Genomic DNA, 24,357 nt, shown 5'->3' with positions numbered 1-24,357 from the left:
ATGTACTTAATATTACTGTAAGTTTAAATACAACGTAACATCATCACTTTATACTGCCATCGTATAAATGTGTATTATAGTTAGTATTTTTAAATTCTTTCGTAAAGTGTTAACGGAAAGTTCATGCAGGCGATGTCTCATGCGATTCAAAGCAGCCGGATTTTAAAGCCGGCGAGTCGCGAGTTCTTACTGCAAAACGAGGAGGGCAGTAAATCTGGAAACGAACCTGGAATAAACTGTCCGGGACTATAGCCATAATAATATGCCTCCACCGACGCCGCCGCCAGATTGTTACGGGTAGCTGGAATTGCCTCCCCGAAAAGCGGTTCGCCTCGCGCCGTTCTTGGATTACGATGCAATTTCTCGAGCCTCGCACTGATGACGGCTCTTAAAACTCGAGGACCCTCCCGCCGCAGTACGCTTCGTGACATTATATGTATGTATGGCAATGCACGTCAATGAATTTGAACATCGTTCTCCTCATGAATGCTCGTATTGTTAAAATTAGGTAATAAATAAGATGGATTACAAGCATTACCGCGACATATCGAATTTGAATTTCGAAGTGAAGTATCGAAATCGAAATAAATGTAAAAGTTATAAAATTTAACTTTGAAATAATTTTTAAGATGTCATAGCAAGGTAAAAATTTACCTATTTTTAATTATTATTAGCATGTTGCATATTACAAATTCTGCAAATGTAACAAAGAATACATAATAATTATAACACATAAAAAATGTACAGTTATATAAAAAATAATAGTTACCACGAAATTTCGTGCATGTGCAGAAACATATAGGAAAAATGCTAATTTTGCTTTCTAACGAAGCGTTATCACGGTATGCGCGTATATGTACGGTGAAAAAAGATTCACGGCCGTTTGTTACGAGAGGCAGTTGTAACGGAAGGGCACGCGCGTACCGGGTAACATGATTACAAATATATCATAAACTCTTCGCCGATCGGTCTTGCCGTGCGGAGGGCGCAGCCGAGAGAGGGTCCGTGCTGGGAAAGAAGGAGCGTGTCCTTCGACACGCGATACACGTACGTCGCCTGTCGATGCGGCTTTATCGCAGCAAATCACTGCCGCTCCGGCGAAATAAAGACAAAGAGAAAAAGAGAGCGGAAATGGCCAAGGGACGGAGTGAGAATGAGTGAAAAGGGCACGTAGTGTACATCCCTCGGCTAAATCGAATTGACGGGGCACGTTCCTTCCATACAGCGCCGGCGAGAAACCTTGGAAGGATACGCAGCGCAACGAGCAAACATTGCCCGGCAAACTGTATGATTTGTGCTGAATCCTGTGAAGTTTTCGGAATGAAAAGTACTAGGAACGCGAAGCACGCTTCGAATCGGTGGATCTCGATGTAACTTACGAAACCGATGGCAGAAATTAATCTGGGGGAACAATCGAAACTGTCTGCAATTTATCCATATTCGACGAAACGCATTCGTAGAATATTCATAAAATTTTATAGGATATTTCAATTCATGAGACATTTCTTTAGCTATAAATATTAAGAACTGAACTAAAAAATTAAAGAATTGTTTTGATATCAATGAATACCTACGTGAAATTATTTAATAAAAAATGATTAAGAAGTTAACAATTCTCTTCAACTCTCGAGAGTTACATTGCAATATGCGTGATGGACTTTTGTAGAGTAATTTCCATTTCAATAAATTTGTATGGCTAATAAAACATCACGCGTATCTGACACATCTTATATAAAAAAAATATTAAAAATTTGCATTAAAAATTCCGTCAATTCTCAGATTCTTTGCGAATGCAATCTAAGATTTATTGAAAATTTGTCCTCCGATCAATTCTCATGTTAGTAATTCTCGAAGAAAGGCCAGTACGTGGATCGGGAAAATTCGTCGAGATTCCATGAAGACTCTCTCAAAAACAGAGAAGAATCGGACTGAGCGCAAAAGTGCGGCGAGGAAAGCGCTATCGCGATATCGTGAATTCGCCTTTACGGAAACCGCCCTCGCGGCCCGAGACAGCCAGATATCTCGGAATGTTTTACACCTCATTAGGCAACAATGTGTTGTTGCCAGGGTGAATTATATCGGGCATGAGACGCCCGTCAAGACAAATGGCTCGAACCGGAGGTAATTGTGGGCTTTTATTAGCTCTGGTTTCTCCCGTTGGCTACGAATCGCGCAACGCGGGAGACGCCGAGCCAGTGGCGCAGCGACAGCAACCCTTCTAACTCCCCCTGCGCCTTTCGTCCCTGCATCCACCCATATCTCCTCCGCCCGTCGCACCATTGCTTTCGACGGTGCGTAATTACTCGCGTGACAGTAATGCGGGAATGCGAATCTCGCCTCTCTAATACCTGCAGAGTCATCCCCTTGTATTCAGTTTCTTGCGACGCAGTCCGATCGCTTCGTTTCGCTCTTCCGCGATGCCCTTCGACTTTTAATCGAGTCGATCGCAATGGGATTAGGAAAAATCTCGAGAGTCACGTTCACAAAAATTTAATGGTTGTCCTTCGACTATGCGAAGCCGCCGCCAATTATGTTACAGCAGACTGAGCATCAATGGGAGAGACTCGTATTCTTTATTACTTTAATTTTACGCACATCTGTAAAAGATATCAAATTGTAAATTAAATTACAATTTTATAAAAGTTTTAACATAAAGCTAGTAAAATATATTTCTAAAAGTAACAATATGTATGTAAAGATCATTACGGCGTGGTAACAAAGGAAGTTGCACCATAAATAGAATCGTTGAGCGAAACGGAGTTAGTGACAGGAAGTTGTGGAATAAGATTGTCATTTCTCATGTGTCCTCTCGCTCTTTTTTCGACAGCGAGCGAAACCGTGCCCGTTTTCGAGGGGAAACTACAGGCTTTTGAAAGACCATATTTTCACAACGAGAGAGCCGCTATCCACACGTTATTACGAGGTACGAGTCGCTCGCTACATATGCGGGCCAAGCTTGTCTCCCTCTTTCGTTCCTCGTTGCCCCCGCGACTCATGTATTTATGCATTTCCACCGACTGGCTGCTCCTTGACTCGCATTCACGCATACATGCGGGCGGAAACCCGCGTCGAAAACACGCGTAAATCGGCCATATTCGCGTCGCACAGTAAAGAAAAATAATATAGTCGAAATAGGGACGCAAAGAGCTTGAATTTCCTTGAAAAATGACGTTGGCGAGAAAAAATGCATACGTAAGGTGTCGAGAATAAATTTAAATTGCAATACAATACAATATGGCAAATAAAGTTCCTCTTGGATTAGAAATCGGTTGTCGTGGTTTCTACCAGACACTCGTGGTTGCCTTTCGTTATATGAAAGCCATATTTACTCATTGCATTCAATTCGGATTCACTTACGGTATGATTTACTCGACGAAGGCGTACCTGGAAGCTGGTGATGGGAATTTATTGGAGGCGGAGGTTGCCCTAAAAGCCAAAGTGCGATGCGTAGGGGCAAGGAGAGAGAAGAAGAGCAGGGAAGAAGGACGGACGAAGAGAGAACCCGCGAGAGGGACAGCGGACCAAGGGAAAGGAAGATAAAGGGTACGTCCTTTCCTCATATTCTGTATCCTGCATGGCTCATAAAAGTTTGTAAGGACGTCTTCCGAAATGCAGATTTATCACAACGCTTTTGTCTGTGAGAGTTCGTTGCTTTTTAGAATTCTTCATGATTATAAGTAACAATATTATACATAAAGCGACAGTGTGAAAATATGTTAAATATCGTACATTTTTTTCACGATAAAATTACATCAATATATATAGTCAACACATTTTATTAAAACTTTAATTAAATACTATTCAATTAAACAAAATTAAATTAAAGATTTTAAATTTAAAATTATATCAAAGATACTCTACTTGAAATTAATACCAAAATTCGAGAAAACGCGATTTCCATAAATTACATTCATGGCAATGATTTTTTAACTACGTTGATGTTATGGAGTCAGCAAATGGGCACCGATACATTTTCAGAAAAATATCTATAGAAGAGAGCTTATGGATAATTTATATCAGTTCGGGGAGAAAATGCTTTAAGAGTGTACATTATATAAGCGGTGGAGTATACATGGCGTTCCTTTATTCAGCAATATTGAATTTTTATTCGCCTCTTGTGTAACTGTCGACCCGTCTGGCATTATTATGCTGTAAAATACATGTGCAACTTAAATCAGAATGATAATAATCGTATCTAGACACGGATGATCAACTCTGAAGCATTTGCTCGCTCGACCTCTTGTTATAATAAATCATCCAATTTTGCACAGCTTGCGATTGATAAACAAGTAGCTATTACATTTGCTGAACAACGTTTCTATTGCATTATTAAAGACATTCTTTTATATTTTCCAGACTACCAATTGTGTTATTTAAATATGTCAAAACATATAAGACTATAATTTTTATAGAAAAGTATATGTTTGTTCCGCCAATAAGTGATTAATATAATTTTTATCACAATTCAACTTCAATAGAGAAATTATTTCAATAACTAATTATAAACAATGTAAATTATTTAAACTACCTCATGCTCACGTATTCCCTGATACATATAAATATAGCTTCGTGATATGCAAGCTTATGTAATACAGGATTAGTATTTAAATGAAAATACAGAGCCGCGAGAATAGCAAAGCAAAACGAGCACTAGTTGGGCTTGCCAATTTACGCGCAGAGCGGGATTTCGGTCGATCGACGGGGACAGAGAATGCCACAGGGTGGAGCAGCGGTTGGGCAGGGAGGGAGAGAGGACAGGAGGTAGAGGACACAACCCCCCATGAACCCGAACATGAATTAAAGTTTTAATTTCTCTAAATCACTGTTCGCCCTCGAGCGCTTTCCACCAGACGGTCCGTTACTTATAGCCTTTGCCCTTTTTACCGCCTTCTTTTTTCCCATTCGCCTCGATCTTACCGACGGCCCGACCCTCGCCAATAGGGAGAAATCGATATGCACTTATCCGATGACTCTTGAGACCCCGAATAACGAATCCTCCCTCCTTTCCTTTTTTTTCGTTTCTTTTTTTTTCCTTTTCTTTTCCCCGTACTTCCGAACGATAAGCAGAACCGCCGGAAATTGTCCGACCTCGAATATTTCGGTCTTGCCGCGAGATTACCCGAGATTTATTTACATAGTTGGGTCTATATTTACTCGGAGAATGCACGCAAAACCTCTTCTTTCTGCGCAAGTTTATTTTCTTTGCTTCGTTACTCAATATCTGCACGTCTTTGGTATGCATTTGGTATTTATTTTAAATATAAGGTGCGATGAAATTTTTCCAAAAAAAAGATGAGCCATTTATTCTTTCGCTGCCAAAAATTTTCAAATTATCAATATACAGAAAAGTGCAATTATTAAGCTTTAGTTAATATAGTACCTTTATACAGTTGTTTATTTTCTCAACTATTACATAAAGCTAAAATCTCTTCATGTTGTGCAAACGAGATAATCTATTTTAACTCACTTTGTCTGAAGTTTACAATTATTTATTTTTTTACAAAAAAAAACACTCACTTTTATTTTTACGCTGCGCCAATCAATTACGCTGAATAATTCGAGATAGGAATAAAAGCACAAAGCGAACAAATTCAAAAATCGCTTAATACGCGGTGCTGCAAAATGCGCGGCAGTAATCCCGCCGCTCGCCCGTGTTTTCGGGCCAAAAGGGAGAAACGGGGGTTGTTCATTTAAAATCATGACGTCGGTTGGAGGGCGTTATAGTACGGCGCAGCGGAGGCGTTAGTATTAACGTTAGGTACCCGCCGGTCGGGCCACCTACAAGAAGTTCACACAGCCTCTCCTCCTTCTCCCATCTCGCTACCACCCTGCTTTCCCTACTGGGGTGACATATTGTTTCCATTCTGCTCTCTCGGGCTAAAGCGCAATAAAAAACTGGCATAAATATCACCTCTCTCTCCCCCTCCCCCTCGTCCGTTTTTCTGCGCGACCCTACCATCTATGCGGTGCTCTGCAAAGCCAAGCCGGCGACAGTAAGAGAGAAGAAACACCCGATAACAGGCGGTGTAGCACCATACGAGAACACCATTGCTGTATTGCAGGACTAATTTGTCTGAGTGGCTTTTTGGACCGTGAAAAGGAAACTGCATAAAGATCGCGAGATCTCACCTCTACATTTATCGTGACTTTTAATTTTCTTAGATAACATAGAGAGGTAAATCACTATATTATTTATTATGTACATAACAAATTATAATTAATATCTTCTTATTATATAAATTTTAATATTTCTTTTAAAAGCTTTCGTGAAATATTTCATGTCACACATGATAACACTAATAAATATATAATATTTAAGATTTCAAGTAAAAGATTATGTCTTTATTTGTGTTATCGTGTTTGTTTTATTTATTTTTAAGCTATGTTTTCACGTCAGAGATTATAAAATTTCATTTTAATAAAGTAAGAAAAAATTAGACATTTAGGCTTAGTTAGTTGTTGTATCACAGAAATAATAAATTATCATTATTATGTCGTTTTACAAAGAATCTTTATAATGTTCAAAGTAAATTTTATTTTGTCTATGCATATGGATCCATAAAGTATTATTTCGACGCGCGTTTCTTCGATTCTAATTTGTTATCTACAAGCAGAAGGAAATCAGAGCTATCCTAACAGAGATAGATATCATAGAGATGTTGATATCGTCCATGTTGATAATATTTGAAGCACCACGTAGCAGACGCGGCTCTGAAATTTTTGGGTGGTGTTATATACATACATATTACTTACAGCGTAACAGGTTCTTCGGGGCTAGAGGGCGAGATGGAGAGCGACATGGTAGTAGCGGTCAGGCATCGTGATGTTCCCGGTGATCTGACTCGATCGTCCACCTGCAACAAAACAAACGCAATACGGTCATTCGTGACACTACGATTAATCGACGTCGGCAGTTTCTTGGAGATTGCTTTACTTTCTGAAAATTCATCGCAGTTGTTTTAGCGGCTTGCGAATTCTTCCACGTCGCGATAGGTGGGAGAAAGCACGGAGAAGGAGAGGCCGTCGAATTCTTCGCGCGATACTTGCTACCGTCGATGGGGAATTGAGCAACAGGTAGAGCAGACATGTCCTCGAGGCATCATGCTCGGCAGAGCACACGCGTGATTCACTGCATAAGTGAGTTATCAGAAGCACCTTTTTTTTGCTGCTCTCTGCTCGAGCTCAAACGACGAGAAAGCAAGATTATGCAGAAGAGACGCGTCGCGAACGCTTTCCCTCATATCTATTGACGATTAAAATCAATATTAATAGAAGCTAAATTCTTCGTTCTAAATACTTCATAATAAGAAACGTTTATCAAAATTATCAATCTAATCTAAGTATCTGGCGATATCTTTAATTGAACATAAAATCATATATTATAATTTTGTACAAATAAAAACTCGCGCGAATATTTCGAAATAATCGATTTATTACATTTCATTGATTTTATAGTTATATATAATTCTGCGTATATTTGAATATATAAATTCTCTTCGCACGTGATTCGCACATATATATTAAAAAAGTTTATTACACGTTCAGTTTAATCAATGAGAAATTGAATTGATAAAAAATACGATTAGAACTAATGCACATATAAAATTTATACATGAAAATCAATCCATGCAATAAATTAAATTAAAAGAAAAAAGGTGAATTAACGCATAAGACGAATTATTATTTAATATATAAAATCCGAATTGGTTCGACGAAATGTCCGATAGAAGATACTGTTCTTTTTTATTTTACACGGTGATTATAAAATGACTGTCGCGATTTCCAAGGGATTAATAATGAGCGTGGACGATCGCAGGGAGAAACAAACGTAGCCTCGGGCGAGTGGACCAAACTCGCAGCGCAACCGACATCAATCTGAACGAGCGAGCCGCACCCCTAACGATCCACCGAGTCATATAAATTTTATTGCCATTTCATAAATCCCGACGACCGCCGCGAATAACCGTCCAGGAGCTCTCCGAGAGATTATCAGGAACGTATAAAGTTGCGAAACGTCGCACGGTTACGATTCGCTCGATCGTCGTTCTCGGACGCTTCTAACGCAATTCTCAAGTACGATTGCGAAACCTCCGCGAAAATATAATGATAATTACCATCCAACTTAAAAAGCGATCAAGCTGCTTGGACGATTGGCATTTTATACCGGACCCTGAACTTTACGTTCGCGTAATGTCGTATAGAAGGATGTTCGAGTCTAACGAATTGTCGTCATCATTTGTTCGCGTTTGAATCTTAATTAACACGAACGTGATGAGCAGGCAGATCGTGTGACACGTTTTCATTTCTTCGAATATAGATATCTGAGAAAAAATTATTGTTTCATCAATGTCAACAGTATCAATAGAAGTACATCGTTCTTTTATTATAATAAAAAATCAAATAATGTTCAATTATTACATTATTTAATAATACATATATAGTTTTTTTGTTATTTTTATTCTGTCTCATACATAATATGTGCACGTTGTACGTACAAATCATTTCAAAACAATTACGTAATAAAAGTAAAAATAAGTCACTTTTCGTGTATAAAAACTATTCATTTTTTATAATGTACACATACATAAGCGCGCGCTTGCGATAATAGAAATAACTTTAAAATATTAAAATGTTTAAATATTTTATTCATTTTGTGTGTGTATAAGTTTTATTCTATATGTAAGTAGTTATAGCACAATATATTGTACATACATTACATTACATGTTATATGTTACATTTGACAGACAATCTCATCTACACATTAGATAAATATTAAATTATTGAAATATTAGGCTCGCAAATCAAATGAGGGAATAAAGGGCCAACGAAACGAGCTAAAATTAAGATATTACATTAAAAATATTATTTTGCCAATGTTGCAAGTTTCGATTTCTTCATCGCGGCCGACGACAAGAGATAATTCGCGTCTGCCAGCAAGAGGTGTGCATTGCCTTTAATTAAGAAAAAAATGTAATATGGACGAGGAACTAGACGCGGTTACGACGGTACCCCCTGGAGTTCTTGAGCCGCAGGGGTCGGTCGTTCCCGCGACCACGGAGGGTGGAACAAAGGAAGTTATCGCCGCGGAATTTTTATGTCGACGAGAGAAAGAAATGTAAATCAGGTCCTGGCGCTCTCGCTCTCCGCCGTCGTGGACCGAGAAAAGATGAGAGAAGACCAAAGAATATAAAAATGTCATCATTTTGTCGATGTCGAAATATCACAAACCTCGTCTACCGGAATTAACACAATACTTCTACAATTGCTTATTTGTGTATTTAAAAAATATTGATTTTAGCCATAGAACATCGTAAGAGTGTTATCTGAACATTTCACAAAGCTTCATTTGGCAAAAAATATTAAAATGCTAATTTTTTAACGGTTACTTTTATACGCAATGTGAAAACAAGAGAGATGTTACGTACTTATTATATATCTGCTAGGATAGGATATAATAAGTACATAATGTGATGTGAAATTTACATAGTTCGATCATGTCAACGCATTAAAAGCAGGCTGAACCGACAATCAGTCATTCAGTCGTACGACGAATGAACATTGAGAAGATGAGAAGAGATAGAATCGAAATGTAATTAAGAGAGTAAATAATCCGTACCGAACAAACTCCGTAAAATGGATCAAAGAACTCACGAGAGTGAGAACGAGCGCGATAGTCGTGGAAGGGAACTCCGACGAAAGGTATCGGGGTGAACTACGTGGAACCGCGTCTCGCCCTGTCGTCGTCCTGTCTAGCTCGAAGCAGTAGGGCAACGAAGGTAGGGGGAGAGCCCCGTCGGAGACCCTCGATAAATATTTCCGTCAAGTGACCGGGGTTGGAATTCAAAGAGAGTCGAAAGGTGGAATCGAGAACGGGACGACTCCAGGCTGCCGTCATTCGGGGATGAGAAACGCTGAAAAAGGAAAGCCAAGGCGAGCCCGGGGCCAGTATATTTGCGTTACGTTATACAGTTGCACGTTTAATCAGCCATATACTCGGAAGGAGCTGGAAGAAAAAGACTGCGAGAGATGAGAGAGGCATATATTCAGTGTGCGTGTACCGAGAAAAGAGAGAGTTACGCCTTTAAAGATGTTCAAAAGGACCTCGCTTATAGGACAGCTCATTTACACACGATATTTGCTAAAATTTTTTACGATCGAGTCTTACCATAGTGAACATGAAAGCACGATGTGTATTATTCGATTAAATTATTAAATATACTTTTTCAGATATTAAACAGAATTATTTAAAATAATTGTTTAATTAACTATATCAATTGCTTATTAATATTAAAATCCTGAAAATAATATTTCTTTTTCCATGATAAACGAACGAGATTACTTATATAATTTGTAGTATGATATTCATTCGTTGGCGAGAAAAAGAAGGGAAGGAGATTAGAGAAGGAGAGAAGTAGAGGCGCCTGTGGGACGTCGATGGCGTGACAGATTGCCTCCAGTATTTTCCACCACATGTATCATCGCTAGACTTTAGCTCTCGATGCTCGCAACTTCGCCATCCTCCTTAATTGGCGTCTCCTACATCGAAGGTACTACTCGTCTCGCCGACATCGAAGATCGCTCGTCTCGTTAATACGCACATCCGAAAATGTTCTTACTCGATAAGCAATCACGTCGAAAAGCCGAACTCTCTAAATTAATGTACGACTCGCTGAGACGAGGCGTGGGTAATACATTGATAATAGAACGAAGGGTCGGTGACAAACTGCCGACCGCACTTTCATCGTCAGGGATGCGATTAGGGAAAAATTCGTCCTGTTTTAATGGGGAGTGAAAATTAAATACCGCGGTATGTCCACCCCTTAAGTCCGGCCACCTAATAATTCATACGAGGAATGTAAAAAGGGCAGTGCAGGACCCCTTTTTCCACGGGCACGGAGAAAGCGCGAAGAGCGCGGCGGAAGTCAAGGGGGTAGAAAAAATACGGGCTCCTGTTTATCTTGAGATTTGTAGCCGCCTTGTTTCCCGGTATTTATTGGCTGCTCCGGGAGCGGGAATACCGCAGCCTGACGGACCGTTAAATTTTATTATGTTTTTTTCACCGATGCCGAAATAACGCGACGCCGGATACGGCTGCCTGTATCGCAGTAAGGATAAATTCTGATCGACCGTGGTACAACATTTCTCTCAAGGGCCATAGACTCGCGAGCTCTCCTGCCTTATCCTCACGCTCTCGTTCTGTCACCCTCTTTGCGCGGAGCTTGGAAACGAAATTCGATTTACGCGGAATATCAAATGATATAATAATAATACAATTATAAATAGGTATACATTTTGCTCTATTTACAATCAGCTTTTTAATTTCTTGAATTTGTGACAGGTGTTTTATACGTATTTTACTTAAAAAATTTCTAAGCTAAGTTAATGCGAGAGTTTCACACTTGGCAAACGTTATAGATTCTAAATGTTAGAAACGCATTGTAATGTATTTCTATGAGTAACGTCTGCAACACTCGTAATAACGACGAGTTTTCACCTCGGCGAATTTGTTAGGAAGGCTCGTGAGCACATGTATTCTCCCCCAAGTCTGCATCCTGCAATGGTCTAACCGCTTTCCCGTGCGAGGTCATACCCGAGATTAAGGAGAAACCGTGGTTGCAGGCTCTTCAGGATGATAGTTGTAGGCATGGTAGAGACTCTTCGCTAAACCAGGCGCCTCATTATCTTAACAAATCTAATCTCGTGGTGGGTGTTTATAAATGTCTTGTTTTCCCCTAAAACGACTTTAAGGACTGACGAGGAGAAAGATGGGAGAGTTTCTACAGATTACAGTCTACTATCCCTTTATTGTCCATAGAGGTGGAAAACAATGTTTCACCATATATAGAATATATGTATATAATAAAAATATAAATGTATATTTTTGCCATATTTGATTATAAATAATTTGAATTTATAAGAATCAATTTAAGACATTCTATTTCTTATCGTTAACTGTATTATTAATTCTTTAATAAATATATATATAACTTTCTCTGTTTAATTGAGAAAGTATAAAAATTAACAAAAAGATGTTATTGTTGATGCCAATAACATTTCTTAAATCATATAATTTTTTATGCTAAATGAGGCATGGCACAGCGTTGAAATATAAATAATTAGGCGTATAACGTGTTATACGAATCAACTAGATTCCTAGTTTAATCGGTGTCTGCAGACACGAGAATGTGGAGAACACAAGGCTGGCATTCAAGGAAGGGTAGGCCTCTGTTATTATAAGATGGAGAGTACAGCTTGTCACAGAATCGAGAGACCCTGATCCCTAAAGAGCAATAATACGAATCCTCTCTTTATCTTTCTCTCGCAGTTATCATTAAAATTGTCAAGGCACGCGTAAAAGTTAATTCAAAAGTTAATTCAAGCCTTTATGGTAGGCCGTGATGTAATCTTCTTCTTGATCCTCTTAAAGATCTTAGGCTACTCTTTTTCATGCGTTTCATTAACCCACTTTATATTGTAAAATGAAGTGTCTAAATGCCATAGAATTTTTTTCTGCTATATAATTTTATGTTTATATATCTTATAATTATTTCTATAACTAAAAGTTTCATCAAATGTAATATTAATCAAATTCATTAGAAATTAATGCAAAATGGCAACAATATATTAGCATATATAGCTGCTCTATTTTGAATATACATGTAATCATTTTACTTTGAGTCAAATCTTGCTTTAACCACGTCGTCTCCAGAAATCGCAAAACGAGAAGCTTGCACCACAGTAAACTCTTTCTCTTAAATTTTTATTCGAATCTCGTACGAAGAGGTTGCATCGGGGGCTCGCTTCATCCTCGAGAAACCCAGGCTCTTCTATTCTGTCTCGTCTTGGGCATAATTTGCACACAAAGTACTAAGGAGTAAAGTACTATGCGGGGTGCCAGCACCGTGTTATACGTATCCGCGTTGTACGTGTGCGCGTTATGTATGTACCGAACCCGAAGACATTATGCTAACGCCCTTCCATGCGATGGTTCTCTGATGCGCCTGCCTTAGGTTCTCGTTCTTAATAATCGATGCGAATACAAAACACCTTTGAATTAATTAATAATTATTACGTATAAATTTTTCATTGTTTATCATTTTCGTAAAATAAAGGCTTTCAATTATACATCAATGAAAATATTTTATTATTTTTAATCAGCACAAAAATAAAACATTTTTCATCGATTAATTAACGTCAATATTATTTTCCTTTGCCTCTTAAAATTCCATCAGTTTTTCGTTATAAAAGATTTTCTCTGTATCAGTAATTGAAATGCAAGAACATTAATGGCGGACACAGCGCGGGCCGCATATATGTATGAATAACGACCACCGGCTGGCTCTAACGAAGGAATAAGGAGGCATTCTTCCGTCAGGTAATAAAAAGCCTGTCACGTAGCGGTGGCTCCGCCGAGGACGACCGCAATGAGAAAGTGTGGGTAGCCAGAAAGAAGGGAAAGAATACTGATTCATTATTCAATCTGGGTCGAGTGATTAGCATGCGCCAGTGCTCGACGTCTTAGTCCTCGGATCCTTCTAAATAATGTAAGGCGAGCCGCTAGCCCAAACCACCTTCCTGATGGTTCCCTGACTTTTCTAGCATCGCCTTGAATATATTTCCAAATTATGCACGCGTTCAGATATGGGTAATACTTTTCTGTAAATATTTTAAATATTTATCGCACGTAAATATTCATTTATATCATACATGTATCAATATTATCGTAATTATCTCTGTAATTTCATTCATTTTCCAATACATTTTCAAATTATACATTTAAATACAATTAATTGACTAAAAATTCAAGAGTCTTTTTGAAACAGTCGTTTGCAATTTCAACAATAATTTTAATAATATTTCTAATTTCTTGAATACACTTGAACTCTCTAGCGGTTATACAAAATTTACATCACACCGCTTTAAAAGTGGCATGTTTCGATTATCCGACAGTAAATTATAGAAAAGACTATAATAATACTCTCTAATCCGTCCACGAAAAAATATCGTTGTCTCGAATCTCAAGGGACAAAGAAGGAAAAGGCCGAAGGATAAAACATTTTTAATGTAATTAAGTGGGAATCTCTGCGGTGTTCTGCCCTGTTCTGCCCCGACGTTACCGTTACCAACCTCCTCCCTTTCTCCTCTGCCTCTCCGCTCCTCCGGAGTTGACGGTGGTCTCGGCTTGAGATCTGGATGTAAGAAGGGTTGTATTCAGCTTGCCTCCGGGGCATGTTAATGCACTCCGAGATCTTAGCACTTACACTCCAACACGCCCGTCCTCGTCGTTGTCGTTCTCCTGCCTGCTTTTCCATCCCCAGCCATTTTCTCTTTCTCTTAAACTACCCCCGACCAAAGTCTCTGGCGCCTCTAGAGAGCTTTCACGGACGCCGCCTTAAATCCGGATCTCTGCGCGCCTTTGCCTTCCCCCTCCCCCTCCCATCTCTTACTCCCCCGAACCACCTCTCGTCAACCTCGAAGCTCGTGTATCCAACTCTCGAAGCCACCGCGAAATTTTCCATCCAAAAGAAGTACTTTCGTGGAAATTTTATTTTTGTTTAAAGACCTCACGATTTAAATTTTCATTACTGTGTAATAATTATATAATCGTACCCATGATTATATAACCTTAGTGCCTATTTTTATTGCCTAAAATTATTAATAACACGTAAAAATAAATCATTTACAATTAGAGATAAAATGCTACAGAAAGTCAAAATATTCCAAATGCTCTTGACAATTTCAATCAATAATAACAACAAATTCCCTTTGAAAGCAAAAAGAGAAACTTCGTGTTATAAATAAGCTATCTTTTTGCTGTCTAAAAATGATCTGTATTTTTATTTTAAGGAAGCTTTGAGAGAAAGAAAGGCCGAGAGAGGGAGAGAGAGAGAGGGGGGAAGAGGGAGAGAGAGAGAGAGAGAGAGAGAGAGAGAGAGAGAGAGAGAGAGAGAGAGAGAGAGAGAGAGAGAGAGAAATGCTCAATGGCTACGAGGATGAGAGAATCCACGGAAAGAAATCTTAATTAACGAGAGGATTGTTCCAGTCGCGAAAAATCGCTGAAGTACCAACCAGCAGAATCAAGCGTGGCTTTCGGCGTGGCGCGCCAGCCGGGGATGATCATTTCAGACTCAGGGGATGAGAGGAGAGGAAAAACGCCGCTTTTCCCGAGGACGATGGGCGCCATGGCCACACGGTGGTGGTGCGCGCAAGGGCACACAAAGCCCTTGACGGATGGGTAGCCACCGGGCTGCGGCGTAACCCCCACGATTACGAGTGACCACCTGTTGAAGGTCCTATACGCACCTGTGTACGCACACACGACTCGTCCTCCCCGCACCACGAATACAGACGGCATTTTCATCCGTGGTGGCAGAAGAAACGATCCGTAATAATATGCGTCAACTTCCGGACATAAATTACCGGGAACGATCGGCGAAAACTTGATCTACACAGAATCATATATGCACGAATAATACATTTATTCAAGTAGAGAAAAAGAAAAAAATTAAATGAGAGAATAATTTGGTTAAACTATATGTACAAATACAAAAATTTTATATAAAATTTAAATATACAACAAAGACAGCGTTATATTTCCACTACATTTCTTTCAGACTGAAACAAATCCATTCGACGATTAACGATACTCGATTGTACTCCTGTATCCTGTCGCTATGAATCAAGTTCTCGTCGAAACAATCGCTATGCTGACGCGACGTTGAAGAGCTCGGATGCAGCTCTGAACACGGAAAAGTGCTTCGGCGTTTTTGCACGGTCGAGCGCTCGTCAATCCGGAGATCGAGAGCATACTCGCGCGCGCGCAAGTGTGTATGTGTGTGTGTGTGTATGTGTGTATATTTTTTTATTCTTGGTCTCTCTCCACATCAGTCCTCCCCCCGCTTCAGTCACGGCCGTAGAACGCGACGGGGACGCTTTATTTCCACCCCCGTCGCGATCGTTCCATTTGTTTCGCAGCCGGCATTGCATGCCTTGCGGCGACGAGCTTTCTCTTTCCACCTTCTCTATTTATCTGCCTCCCACCGCCTCTCTTTTTCTCCCTGCCACCCTCTCTGTCACCCTTGCTCTTCATGGTAGATCCGAGCGGTGGACGAATCGACTCGACGTTATCTCGACATATCCGCGAATACACGTTTAATGCGCGACGCCGACGTATTTATTCACCGGCGTACTTTCCCCATTTTGACGAATGACGCGGCCACATCGCGCGCTACTAGTCTCTGAATGCCGTGTTGTCCGCATGATTTTTCGCCAGCATTACGAGAGGCGAATTCCCTTTTCTCGGGAAAAAATTCAGCGTGCGTAAAGAACAATTAAGAGTTTAAAAGCAAAAGCTGCTATGAATAAAATTTGGGCGTTTGTGATTTCATGTGACGCTTTGCAAGATTTAATGTTAATAAATGTAAAAAAAAAAAAATGTAACTTCGTAGATGTTACTGTACATATGATTCATGTCAAGAATGTTATCTTCACATCAATGTATATCTAATTTGAAGAAGACGCAAAACTAAGAAAGATCGAAAACGCGCAGTTCTCTTGGCAGGTGCTCATTAGTAATCCAACATCGTGCCGTCCATTACGCATTCCGATTCCACGTTAACCCCCTCAAAGTTGCCCCAAACCCTCCAGTCTCGTCTTATAGGTTCCCCGATAATCCATCGTCATCGTGTTGAACCACCTTGTCAACACAGAAGTTTGAGCAGCGCGCATTTCGTATTACTTCGTGCTAATTTTACGACTGTTCATCAGAAATTACGTAACTAGGCATATTAAAATCCCTCTATATTTAAACAAATATTTTCTTTTACAACATAAAGAATTTTTTGTCATAATCTGATACAAATTAATAAACGAAATTTGGCGGCGATGACCACTGCCAACGAGGAATAGCCTCGGCAAGAGGCAATCTATGACGGGGAAGTAGTACAAGTCAAACGAGCGTCAGCCAGCCGAGCCTTTTCAACTTCTTCTTTATTTTTTGGCGGTAAGGGCGACCGCCGCTTAAAGTGGCGGCTCGCTAATGATAGTCCAACCCTTCGAGGACTTCGCGACCCGAACCCTCTCGAAGCCGGCCTGCATCTGATGGCACTTCAATCCGTTAATTGGTGTACAACTTTTTCGCTATCCCTCTTCACGTTCGCTCATCTCTCTTCTTTTCGAGACGGGAAAAAAAATTTATTAAATTAACCGCTGGCCGAGCGACATTGCCCCGTAACTTTATTTCACACAGGACTCCACAGAGTAATCTTCATGCCGCTTATGCGTTGGTCGTGGATATTTAACGTTTTACTCGAGTCACTGCCCGCTGCTTTCGACGTTCACGCTTGACGAAACTTTAAAACTCACTTAAACGCATGGCGAGTAATTTTTATGCCTTCTTGGATGCTCAGAAAGCGAATTAGCGATTTATGATCAGGTAATAAGTCATTTCGCTTTGTATATTGAGCTCCTTTTACGAAATAATTTCTAAATTAATTCAACAAGTACTTCTAATATATTCATATCACTTACAAAAACATTAATAAAGAGTACACTACGCAATAATAAATTATTTTTGTGCGAAAGACTCATAAATATAAACATGTACGTTATAAAAAGTGATATTTGCAATAATCAATTCTAAAACATGTTCATAACACCATGAGAGCATTATGTACAGTTTTAAATATATTCGATCAAAAATATGCAGCTAAAGCACGATTTCGCATAATTAATTAGCAATTCTAACTGCAACGATCGGCGGGAAGAGGGATAAGGCTTACACGGATCCTGCCAAATGGCAGGAGAAAAAAAAAAGAAAAACGAAAGAGAGATCACCGCCGGTATTCAAATCGATTACACGAGAGCCAATGTAAAAATTATGCAAATGTCGTTTACAAGTGAATGGGACCCTCGCGACGAGCGAGGTTACAATTAGGCAGGAGCCAATTCAATATCGAGGGCCATTCGAGAGAATATTCAACGGGATGGTATTAAATGCCGACTGGTTCGTTTCTATAAGAACAGATCGGCGTTATCGTTAAAACCGCGCCAGCATTTCGTGTGACAGATGCGTAAGCGACAAGAAATCAAAGAGGATCAGGAGAAAGCTGCAGAGATCCATTCGATTTGTACTTGTAATACATTTCGAATGCTAATAATATATTACTATATCCTTTCTTCTTTGACTCCTTCAAACCTTAATTTTTAAATTATATTGATTAATTATACAAATAAAGCGTAATGTAATTGTTAATAATACTGCAAAATAATTATAGATTTGCGCTAATCTGTACAAATTATAATACAGTTTGCTGTAATAGTATGATAATATAAAAAAACCTGAACAGGTATATACATATATATAGTATATACGCATACACACACACACACATATATATATATAATTATAGAATTCAAATGACATTACTACAATTCAATTAAGTTTAAGTTTATCTACAGGTTTGTTTTATCCTTAAAAAAAAGTATCCATTAGTGAATTTCTTTCATTAATCAGAGAGTAAAAAAAAATTGTCTCTTGTATACGCACTTATGTGTATCAGCCAAAATACGATACATTCATATAATAGTATGCCGCGGTTGAACCGAAAGTCGAATAAAACTATTTCTTCGTTAAACCTGCTTTAGTAGGTTGCAACCACGAGTACATCCCTTGAAGAGACCCTCCATGCTTAAAGCATCGATGGAATTACCGGCGGGTGATGAGTTTAGCGGAAGGGATATACGAGATGAGAGAAGTCTCTCTCCTCTCTTCGTCCCTCTTCATCCCCTTCGCGATCCGTACTGAGATATTCTAGGCTTCGTTGGGAAATGATGAGCCACGCCAACGTAGACTTCGTTCGGCCGACGTTCATTCGAGCGTTTTAATTATAACGATATCCCTGCACTCGAAATCGACGTATCGTGTAATCCAAAAATGAGACCAAAATGTGATTGCTATCTTGAAAAACGTGTAGCATTTGCATATATAAAAAAATCTCCCCCAAGAAGAAATTTTTCGCGTGCCACGCTGGATTACGATTGGATTAGTCGAGGATAGGTTGTCGTAACGACATTAAAGGACGCGGGTGCGTTTAAGAAGCCGAAGGATTCGACGGATTATGGATTTCTCGCGCCCGCCTTCATCTACATATGTTCTCGTCAGCTGCGCTTTGTTTCCCGAATAAAAGCTCATCACGGATGCAAAACCATCCATTCATATTCAAAATTTTATATCTCGGCCGCGGAGGGGCTAATTTATTCGGCTTCGATCCCGTTCGCGACAAATCCAAACGACGCACCCTCCTCTCTGCCACCCTTGCTTCGCCTCTCTCAAACGCACGACCATTAATAATCTTACCATTACTTTTTTTATTTTAATTTTTTTCTTATTAGATTTCGAGAAATCCTAGAATCAAGAAAAAAAAAACAAAAAATTGACCATGAGTATCGGTTTTACACAAATGATGCATTTAGTAAAAAAAAAAATACGAAGGGTTCAAATTTCTAAATATGCAGAATTACTCTTTCGTTCGTTCTCTCGGTGTTTAAGCGAGGTCCAAAGAGCAGCGCGTTGCAGCAGCCGCCAGCACTGCACCCTCTCACGTCCTGCTCGCTCTGTCTTCCGTCGAAGAGATAATCATATTAGCCAGGCCATAACTTGTCTATGCATAAGTATAATACCGTGGCGCCCGTAGTCCCAGGATCCTAGCCAGGATACCGCGTATATTTTACGCGCTCTGCTCGGCCGCGTTCGCGCGCGCGCGTGTACCCTCAGGACCCTCAGCCAGACCCGAGAACTCCGACCGGCTGCCGTTGCCGCTGGCTGCCGCTGCCGCCGCCGCCGCCGAGAGAGAGAGAGAGAAGGCGCGAGATACACTGGGGTTTAGGTGCGCAACGTACAACGTTAATCAGCCTAATTGAATTAAGCACGCGCGACTGTTGTAATTATGACTATTTATAATGATCCCGCCCGCGCGCTTTGCGATTCGCCCCTCCGCGCGTGGAATATTAGTTTACGCCGCGAACGCGTCGCATTTAATGCCCGACGTCGTCGCCCGAGCTTGTTAACGGAGAGGCGACCGAGCGCACGGCGATACACGGAGTTTCGAACAATCGTCTAAAGTGGAAAGATAAGCCGTTGCCGTCGTGACGACCGAAACAGCGCCGTGGAAAGTTAACGATACTTTCTCGTTGTCAGAAATAGACTAGGCACAACAAACAGGGAAGTCAAATCGTAAACAAATTATACTAAGCGCTCTGTAATAAGATAGACTCGTGATAGACTTAATTCGATATCAATAATTTTGTGGCCTAGAAAGAAAAGAAAAAAATCGTGCTGTGCTATTTCATATTATTTGTTTCTAAACTACGGAATCAGTAAGTAGTCTTGGTTTAAAATTATACTGACGTAAAATTATACTGGCAAGATACATCATATTTCCAATTTCAATGTCGCATATAAAAAAAGAAAATCAGAAGTAGTCTTCAGAAACGTTTAACTGTTGGTAGTAAACGACACATTCCACTTATCTAATCTGCTCTCTTTATCGTCGTAAAGAGGCGGCCGGTAAATGTACCGTATTAATGAAAACGGGTGTTAGCCAGGATTTCCGGGTGGCTCGCTCTCTTCGCGCCTTCCTCCCGGCACTCTCTCCATCCACCCTGTATATTTCCCTCTCGCGCGCACCCACGCCTGGGCACGCATCAGAAGTCGTACTTCATTAAGTCGGCAACACTTCTTCCAGCGACGTTACTCATCCCTTTGGGACAGGCGCCGCGAGGAGGCGAGATCGAAAGGGAATAAGATTAATTGCATTCCGCGCAGACGAGAGGAGGCGTATTTTAACGCAAACCGCCAATGCTCGCTCGTGGAAACGGCGCGGCGACGGGGCCGAACGAGTGGCGAGGGCGAGAGGATGGCGGAATGAGAAGAACGACAATACCCCGGGTGGAAAGACGAGGACGAAGTCGCGAGAGAAGCGAGATTCCTGCCAACGAGATGGGGGGTGAGGAGCGAGCCGACGAGCGTGACTGAAAAGAGGACCAAGAAGGAGAAGACAGCGCCCAAGGCCCTTGTTGTATTTATCATATAATTACCATAATAGAGCTCCGCGCCGCACTCCGCCACTGCCGACCAATCCCGCCCGCGCTTTCCCCGCGTTCCAGGCCACAACCGCAAATTGGAAACTCTCGAATACATTTTCCCTTCGTCGCTCACTCGCTCGCTCACTCGCCGCGCTCGAAATTGTTCGCCGTAGGACGTCGGCCGTCGAGTCGGAAGGATGCTAACGACAGCAGCGCGAATACGCAGTCATGGAACGCCTCGCTCGGCTCGAGGATGATCGACGTATGGTCATTAGATACAATTTGTCTGCGTAGCTGCACTCTGTCTGACACTAGTCGTCGGAGTAATTATGGCTCGACTTAATCAATAATTGCGCGCCATTCTCCGTTTGGGCCTTTCTATTGAGACTCTAGCTGTGTACAGTCATTTACCGGAAATTCAGAACCCGTCGATGTATAAAATGCATTATATTTTTAGTATTTTAAACCAATTGAATTACAGACTTGATTACTATTTCAATAATCCATTGTTTACCTCAGCAAACTTCATTAAATACACGTATTATCACGTTATTAAACTGATTGCATTCAACAATTTAAATAATACGCGTGTATTTATACTCGCTCATTTTGTAAGAAATGAAACATACATCTTGGAGATAAAAATTTGAATCATCTATCTATATTTAATTCTTTCTTCAATTTTCTATTTATCTATATACCATTACATGTTAATTTTGCCATTTACTATAAGTCTACAAGTTGACAATAAAACACTCCTCAAAATCAAGAATTTATCTAAATTACTTGAATTAATTGAAATAGATAAGAGCAAAAACTAGTATAACGAAGTAAGGGCTTGGAGATGACTTCTTTAGTTTCTTCGCTAACCACGAATCATCCCCGCCGACATCACCTTTTGAATCTCTTGGCCCCCTTTCCTGGTCACCCGATGTGCAGCCCGGCGGAAAGATATTGCAGCTAAACACTCGGTTCTTTGATGCCGCCCTAGTCCGGGATCTCTATCCCCGGGTACGCTGGCGGATAATTAACGTTAAAGGTTAATCCCGCGGAGAAAGACGACAGGATAAGAACGGGCTGACAGCAGCTCCTCGGCTCCCGTTCCTCTGGCAGATATAATTTGATTGGAACCTCGAAAATGGTATGCTGAAATTGAGTCTTGGATTCAAACATATCCCTTGAAACGCGGCGATCTAGAATATATTCGTTAGTGCTATATTTGGTTTTCACTACAACGAACTGAGAGATGAAAATAAAAGAATATTCTTAGAATAAGATAAAAATATCCGTAATTTTAAAGATTATATTCCGGAAATATGTCTGGGAGTATTCTTCGTTTCTCTAGAGAATACTTTTAAGATATTCTTACTTTTTAAGATAATAATCTCGATAGTTTCGTTTTTTTCCCCAGAGAATTATGATTCAAAAACATTTTTATCACATTTTTTAATTTTGCAACGCATTTTATTTCTTTATTTGATTAAAAACACGAGAAAATTAAGTCGTACAATTGCAAATAAACAATTAAATTGTTTATTTTAATGTAATTAAAAATTATAACGTAATGATGTATAATATGTATATAAATATGAAATAAATATATATCAAGTTCAACATTTATCATATTTTAAGTAGCAAGTGCATTGATAAGCGACGGAGACGAGCGTCGCGCAGGACGCGTAAAAACGTCTAAATTGCGCGTAAATAATTATATTTGCATATTCATCGAAAGGTAAATATTTAATGCCCACGGAGCATAAAGGGGCAGCGTGAAGTGTAACGTATACGTGAAAAGAGAGACCGGTGAATTCCTGGAGGGAAGAGGAGGAGGTGGAAGAGGTGGAGGAGGCAGGAAGAGGGTTGGACGCTGGCGAAGGGTTGGCCAGCCGTGTACGCGCGGCCGCCGCCACGAGCTGACGGAAAAGGGGTTGAATGTACATCGCGGCTCGTCGGAAATTTTAGCTTAATTTTACTTAACTACACTGGACTGCCCGTGGGCGCCCGGCTGCAGGGACAAGTGTTATTTTTGTAATTCCGAGCGGCGCTAATGGGAGACCTCGGCTTAACTCCGACCGACCGCCAACAAAAGAGGGGTGTTTACCACGCGCAATGAGTATACGGCTGCGCGGGAGTAGTAACCGACACCCTACCGCCTCCGCTTGTTGCAAACGCGAAAAGAGCTCGACATTAGTTGACCGATGGACGAGACCGGAAACGTGGGTCAAAACGTTCTTTATGGAAAACACGAACACTGTTCGTCTCTTCTAAGAAAATATACCTTGAAATAAGCTCAATATGATGCATTATATACAGTTGCATTAATATATTTCTCTTCTCAATGTATTCTTTCAAAATGAATCATTAGCGTTGTATTTTGTGCATAGCATATAATTAAATAATATATTAAATATAAATCAATAAATAAAATATATTGTAATTATTTTTGTTTCAAAATTATTAAAGAATATATACTTTCTAGTGTATATGCTATATCTTATCAATTTAATATGATGAATGATCTAAGGACCCTCTCTCTCTCTCTCTCTCTCTCTCTATCCCTGTAACTGACGCGTTACTGTCAAGGCATTATCAACGGCGAAGATATCGAGAAGATGCGAAAGGGCGCTGATGAGATTCGAGGGAAAACTTGCAGGTATGGAGCGTAGAACAAGTTACAGAAGCTGAGACGTGTATCGAGCGTGAATATTACATCGATCAGGGTTTGACGATGCGGTACAAAGGTGGGAGGGTGAGAGAGAAGGGGGGGGGGAGAATCGGGGAAGCAAGGATGATGTCGCCTATTATCCCGTGAAACACCTGAGCCCCGTTCTCCGTTACGTGCTGGTCCCGCCATCCCCGTTCTCTCCCGCGTCGCGCGCGCGCGAGAAAGTGTATGAAAACGAGCACGCACTCTCCGTCACCGACGTCGGCCAAATTGCACGACCTCCGCGTATTATCCGCCCCTAAATTATTCCCCGCTAACCGCAAAAATAGCCCCTCGTCTCCCGCAAACCCTCTCGTCCTCCACCCCGCAAGACTCCCTCGGTTTTCTGCATCGTTACATTTTCTCGGTTAACGCGCTGCGCGGTTCATTGTTTCAACCGCATCGCAAGTATACTGAATCGTCATTAATAAAATATGTTAATGTGGCGCCTTCTTCGTTCAACGATATCGTTGTAATTTGGTGAATTGAGAATCAGACGCTGGACAGAGGGGACTGAGAAAATCGACAACATTATTTGTCTACTTAAAATTAAAATAGAAATTTATAT

The 24,357-nt window shown here is 40.4% G+C and overlaps 1 protein-coding gene across 7 annotated transcripts in view; it reads right to left on the bottom strand.

The window, feature by feature from the left end:
• The window catches only part of LOC112457463 (AF4/FMR2 family member 4-like), a 155,297-nt gene that overhangs the window by 35,686 nt on the left and 95,254 nt on the right, over positions 1-24,357 (bottom strand). For all 7 annotated transcript variants that reach the window (XM_025020540.1, XM_025020543.1, XM_025020548.1 and 4 more), the window contains exon 4: positions 6,754-6,854. In XM_025020540.1, the coding sequence (XP_024876308.1) occupies positions 6,754-6,854 (101 nt within the window). The remainder of the gene's footprint in view (positions 1-6,753; positions 6,855-24,357) is intronic.

This window comes from Temnothorax curvispinosus, unplaced genomic scaffold (assembly GCF_003070985.1).
Source record: "Temnothorax curvispinosus isolate PA1 unplaced genomic scaffold, ASM307098v1 QBEX01007781.1, whole genome shotgun sequence".
NCBI lineage: Eukaryota > Metazoa > Arthropoda > Insecta > Hymenoptera > Formicidae > Temnothorax > Temnothorax curvispinosus.
This window is presented reverse-complemented; position numbering and strand designations above follow the sequence as displayed.